The sequence below is a fragment of the Benincasa hispida genome, chromosome 5 (genome assembly GCF_009727055.1).
Source record: "Benincasa hispida cultivar B227 chromosome 5, ASM972705v1, whole genome shotgun sequence".
NCBI classification, from domain to species: domain Eukaryota; kingdom Viridiplantae; phylum Streptophyta; class Magnoliopsida; order Cucurbitales; family Cucurbitaceae; genus Benincasa; species Benincasa hispida.
In genome coordinates, this window is record NC_052353.1 from 45,901,860 (window position 1) to 45,907,796 (window position 5,937).

The 5,937-nt window shown below is 34.7% G+C and overlaps 2 protein-coding genes across 3 annotated transcripts; one reads left to right on the plus strand and one right to left on the minus strand.

The window, feature by feature from the left end:
• The first annotated feature begins 1,503 nt into the window (after positions 1-1,503).
• Positions 1,504-3,287, plus strand: LOC120078807 (transcription factor bHLH117). Its single transcript, XM_039033134.1, has one exon. It carries the CDS (start codon positions 1,885-1,887, stop codon positions 2,848-2,850), a length of 966 nt encoding a protein of 321 aa, XP_038889062.1. The 5' UTR covers positions 1,504-1,884; the 3' UTR covers positions 2,851-3,287.
• Positions 3,288-3,438: 151 nt separating this feature from the next.
• LOC120078806 (STOREKEEPER protein-like) lies at positions 3,439-5,581 on the minus strand. 2 transcript variants are annotated; one of them, XM_039033132.1, is made up of 2 exons: positions 4,321-5,581; positions 3,439-3,601 (listed from the first exon to the last, which is right to left on the minus strand). In XM_039033132.1, exon 1 carries the CDS (start codon positions 5,534-5,536, stop codon positions 4,331-4,333), a length of 1,206 nt encoding a protein of 401 aa, XP_038889060.1. In that variant the 5' UTR covers positions 5,537-5,581; the 3' UTR covers positions 3,439-3,601; positions 4,321-4,330. The 2 variants fall into 2 exon arrangements, with proteins under 2 accessions (XP_038889060.1, XP_038889061.1); XM_039033133.1 differs by lacking the exon at positions 3,439-3,601 and adding an exon at positions 3,896-3,913.
• Between the last annotated feature and the right edge of the window lie 356 nt (positions 5,582-5,937).

The following is a 5,937-nucleotide window of genomic DNA, read 5'->3' on the forward strand; positions in this document are numbered from 1 at the left end:
TCATGATGGTTGCTTTCAAATTTGCTCTATTTGTGCCTCTATGGTAAGGAGACTTCAATTATGGATGTATCCAAAATATAGATGTTGAGATTGAGATTGTTTATTATTTTTTTCTCCCTTTTGCTACTTTGATCGGTAAAGAGGTGAGGATTGAGAGATTGGAGGAACCCATGGCGGGAAGATATGATAATGCAATGCACATTGGAAAGGTAGAATATTAAGAACCTTTCATACAATTTCTCTATATTTGCTGTAAATTCTCTCTTCCCTGTTTCTTACTTTTTGGCAACATGAAAATATATATTTTTTTAATATAATGATATGGACAAGATGATTAAGGAAAAATTGACATATAGTGGGAGAAGTTAGAAAATATTTAAGGAGAGATTATTAATATTAATTTAATCTTATTTCTTTGTTTTTCAAAATCTCATTCAATAATCTAAATTTTCTCTTACTTGTTACTAAAAGAATAAATTTATGACTTTAACTAATACAATATATGTTACTGAACTCTTTTTCCATTTTCTTTAATTAATAAAATAAAATAAGTTTATGATTATTCTCTAATATAAGGTAGATTTTCTTCTATTTTAATTATACATTTTTAACCATTTTGTGGATTAGAGATTAGAAGATAAAAATAGTTTTTATAAATATAAATAAATAAATAATCGACAAATTTGTTCCTTTAAACAAGAATGTTCATTTAAAAAATTATGTAAAAAGTTGCCTTCTTTGGCTTTCCCCTCTTAAAGTGAAAAACATAAAAGAATTATCTTATTAAATAATAATTAAGATATGTTATCATGTCACTTTTATATTAATTTTATTTCAAAAATTTTATTAGCATCATATTTTAATTTTATATATTTTATTTTTTATAGTTCTAAATTTTATACCAATTATTTAAATTTTAAATTCAATTATAAGTATTTTCAAAAAAAAATATTTTCCTTTAAAAATCGTGTCATAAATTTTAACTATATTAAAAATGTCTCATACCCATTGTAAAATAACTTGAAACAAAAAGATATATATCTTTTAACACTATTTTAAAATTAATTCATGTCATGTTAAATATTTAACAATTAAAGTTGAGTCAAAATTTTATGTTAAATAATAATTAAATCGCAATTTAAAATTTAATATATAAATTTATGTCAAAAAAAAAAATAATTCGCGTGTATCACATGGTCTCCCAACCAGTTTTGTTACTAAAAGGTCGTTTTCAAAAGATATTTTTATTTATAAAATTTGACTGGAAAATTATATATTTTTTAAAAAGAGTAAAAATTATTGCAAGCAATCATAAATTTCAAAGGTAGAAAACTAAGAATTTATCAAACATAGTCTAATTTATTGATGAATTTTTACTTTAAAGTTTTAATTTAATCAAAATAAAACCCTATATTTACCCATGCATTGTACGTTTCACCCGATGTTGAACTTTGTATAAATTCACAAATTAATTTACACTTTCTTAATATGTTGTTGACATTCCAAAACCGTAGGGGTAACGTAAAAATTGATATTTTTCTCAAATTTATTTAGAAAGAAATTGGTTTGTCTCCCGATCCGATTATTTGAAACGGCGCGGAAGATAAAGACAAATAATCGTCGACAAAAAAGTGTACCGGAAGAAGCTGTACAGTCCCCCCCGCCACCTACACCTGTCGGTTACCTCCTCCTTGTAAGGCCCCAATCACCATCATCATTCCCTCCCCTCTGTTTCCTTTTGTCTTCTTCTTCCTCACCATTACCCAAAAAACCATTACGCCATTCTGTTAAATTTGCAGACTGCATCTCAATTCTCTATATATATACACACATTACACACAACACAATCCCTTGTTCTCTTCTTCTCTCGTTTCACCTTTGGTTATGGAGAGCTCTGCCGGCGACGATGCTTCCTCCACTGTTTGGGATGATACTTGCTTCAACGCCATGTTTTCCGGCGTCAGTCTCCAGTCATTTCTCGCCGGTGGTAGTCAGAGTCACACATTTTTGCCGTCTCTGTTCGGAGGAGGATACACTGCCGATGCTCTTGCTTTCCCTGACGGTACTACGTCGTTCTATCCTCAACCGAGCTCTAACTTCGTTGCTGAATGTACCGCTTCTTCCGATGGCTATTTCCTCAAGTTGCCTAAATCCGAGCCGATGAATGTGTATGGAAACACAGAGACTGAAGAAACTGCGTTCGGTCTTCATGATTCGATGTCGTTTCCTCACTTGCCGGATCTCCGTTCGTTGGAGCAATGTTCGTCGTCGTTTAACAAGCGTGCTCGAGTCGATTATTCTATGTTGAATCCGTCGCAGATGGTGGAGCCGATGGTGCGAGGGTGTGAGGGTTTCCAGAAATTTTTTATGCCGTATCAGTACAAACCTTCGTCGGATTTAATAACAACTTCTGCTACTGTGTCTCCCACTGTTCAAATCCCTCGCAGCGCATTGGCTCGACAGCGTCGTCAGAAATTGAGCGACAAGACGCGTTGCTTGCAGAAACTACTTCCGTGGGACAAAAAGATGGATATCGCTACAATGCTTGAAGAAGCGTGCAAATACGTCAAGTTCCTTCAAGCGCAACTCGTCGCACTTCAATCCATGCCCTGTGAATCGGCCATTTCTACTTATTCGAGTAATCATTACATTACCGGTGTGTTTGGTGGATTGGAGAGGCTGAATCGAAACCAACTGTTGCAAGTTTTGGTTAACTCGCCGGTGGCTCAGACAATGCTTTGTTCGCAGAGTTGTTGCGTTTTCTCGGCGGAGCAGTTGGGGCTTATCCAGAAGATAGCAGAGAAAAGAGTTCTACTGCAGCAAATGTCGACATTCCGTCCCAAACCCTAGTTTCCGATGACGTTCCGGCCACCGTTTGTGGTTCAGACCAACAAAAAGGCAAGGCGGCGCGTCCGGTATCACAAGTTCTCTTTATGTGTTTAGATGTTAGGTTATTACAAAGCATATGTTAGTATTAGAATATCCATTCATTTCTCTTCGTTTTTGGTTCATGTAGTCACAATTTAAAATGCTGGGAAATGTTTTTTTGGGTGAAAGTACAATGGAACAGCTACCTTAGTTTTAGTGATCCAGAAAATTAGGTACACAAATTTCAGTAAAGAATGCAGTTCCTTTTCAGAAGCACCCCATTTTCTGCCTACCATTAATTGCTTTTCCATTCTGAGTGAGTCCTTGTGCCCAGAATTTTGTTGAAAGTGACATTCAAACTCAGTTTTGTTGCCCAATTAAAATAATAACTTGTAAAGGATAAATTATGAAAAATATTTCTTGATCAGCATTTGAAACTTATTTGTCATTTTTCTTTGCACTTTGTCTATTGGAACTCGTTTCAATCATTAATTTGCTGGATATTTCAAGGCATGGTTATGTTGAAACTGCAGATATATGATAGGAAGCTACAGCATTGGGAACATATCATTGGAAAATAATAATATTTGCATATTTTGTTTAACTGATCGTGAAGCTTCATCATATAGTGATTTAACCCATGATCATAACAATTCAGTTTGTAATGAACAATGAACAGTCCTGACCAGTTTGCCCACACTTCGACTAATCTTACATGATAATCCACTTGATCCTGCAATATTTAGATCCCATGAATACTTTCTTAAATCCTAGATGAAGAGGCAATGTACCCAAAGCAAGATAATGTAAAAGTAATCATCAATCTCATTATTTTTCTATGAATTGGAGATAAAATGAGGTCTATGCTATTGGTGGATTCTAAAAACAGGGTTTGAGGTAAATTGCATATGTAAAAAAGATAAACAGTAAGCAAGCAAATATATGTATTACTACACAAACATAGATGGGATCTGATAAGTTCAAAGTTCTTAATTTTCTCCAAACCATTTGGAATGCATATCAGCAAAAACTTCAAATCTTTCTCCTGAGATTGTGAAATTAAATAATGAAATTATTAACCTAAGACAAATATCTCAAATATAATATGAATACACTCTATGTAGTTAAAGGGTGTTGGCTACTTTAATTTTCCATTCTAATGCTGCCAATGAGCCAAATACTTGGAATGGTCAGAATAAACCAGACAGAAAAGCTGAAGAAACAAAGAGTATTGTGTAACAACACTAAAAAGGAATATCATCTATTATATATTATAATTCAGAAAAATACAGAAAGCAACTATTTCTAGCTACCCCCTTTTAAGAGTGTACAAGTTTCTTTGCATATTGTGGACAAGTACACTCCAAAATGCTCATAATTAAAAGAATTTCAGACCCAAAAAGAGAGGAAAGAAAAAGGAAAAAAAAACTTCCCCAAGAAACTATTAGTTACCTTGATTAGTTTAGGTAGCTTTCTTTGCCTTCCCCATTGAATCCAATATTAGTTTACATTGTTCCCTAACTAAATCAATCTTCTTCACATACAATTCCAGTTCACTTTCTCCCAACTTCCTCCATTTATCATCCAATTCCTTTGCTTTTTCACTCCCAATTGATGGCATTCTTTCTCTAACAAGACGCATTAACCCTTCTGAACAGAACTTATCATTCTCCACCATGAAAGAAGCTTTCAGCCATGGATATTCAGATAGAAACTCCTCTGGCAAAATCTTACTCTCAACATTATTATTGTTTACAATCTCTTTCTTCCCTGCTTCCACATCCACTCTCGGCGAGCTTATAGACACTGAATTGCTAGCTTTCACACTCTGCTTCCTTGGCTTCTTCTTTGCTTCATTGCCCCAAATTTTCTTCGCAAGTACAAAGGATTTGTGCTCATGTTGTTTCAAAAATACAGGGTCATCCCCATTCCTACCTTTCTCCAAGTTGGTCTTATACTTCTGTTTCAGCCTTCTCACTTTATCAATCAATTGATTCTTTGACACATCAACACTTAGATTTTCCTTTATGAAATCAAGAAATAGGCTCATATCAGTATAAGGGTCGGACCCCTTTGCTAATCGAAAATCAATCATGCCCTGTAATATGGAAATCTCATCATCTACACTCCAAAGCCTGTTCATGCCAGAGCCAGAGACCTTTTTCCCTTCTTCAATATCTTCGCCATTCATTAGTCTCTTGATCTTCTTCTTATTCGACTCATTCCCTTGAAAGTAATTTTCAATCGGACGCTTTGAACCTGAACTAACAGGCTTCACAGTGGCACAATCTATGCTCGATTTGTGAGAACCCTTCTTAGGTTTAGAAGATTCACAAGCCAATTTTCGAAGAATCGGTTTGATAGTGAAAGCAGAAGCACTTGGGGATGATTGGGTTTTTTCAGAATCGGAATCCGAGACAAACCCAGAATTCTTTTCAAGAGAATTTTCACATTTGGAGATAATAGGAGAACGGATTTCTTGTTCATGCTCTCGTTCTTCGTGTTCTTCTTCTTCATCTTCTTGGGCGTGTTCTTCGTTTTCATCCTCAGAGTTTTGCATTAGATTATCGATTTCTGGATCTTCATGAGTCTCGTAATCGGATTCTTCTTCAGCATCTGAAAAGGCATGAGCGGACGGTAGATCATCGACGAGCCGCTTCGGTGCCATGGGAATCGAATGGAAGAAAAAGAAAAGTTAGGTTTTGGTTTTTGGGAAGAGCCAGCCAGAGAAATTTCATTTATAGTATTTTGGAGTAGGGTTTTTGACCCATTTGCGGTATTCTGACGTGGCAGCGTCTGGTTGGAACGTCTTTAATTCATAAAAGGAAAGGACACGTGGCAGACAAAGATATAACGTTGATATTCGCACGTGAATTAATAAAATCATTTCTTATATCACTAAAATAAACATTTAAATGCAAATAGAGGGGATGTAGTTCGGATGGTAGAACACTTGCTCAGCATGTGAGAGGTACGGGGATTGATACTCTGCATCTTCAATACCGTCATTTTTTATTTTTATTTTTTTATATTTTAAAAATAAAACTATATAGAAAATTTTGTAATTTT

Excerpts from the sequence above, each read along its gene's own strand:
- LOC120078807 (XM_039033134.1), top strand. The coding sequence starts at position 1,885 with ATGGAGAGCTCTGCCGGCGACGATGCTTCCTCCACTGTTTGGGATGAT.
- LOC120078806 (XM_039033132.1), bottom strand. The coding sequence starts at position 5,536 with ATGGCACCGAAGCGGCTCGTCGATGATCTACCGTCCGCTCATGCCTTT.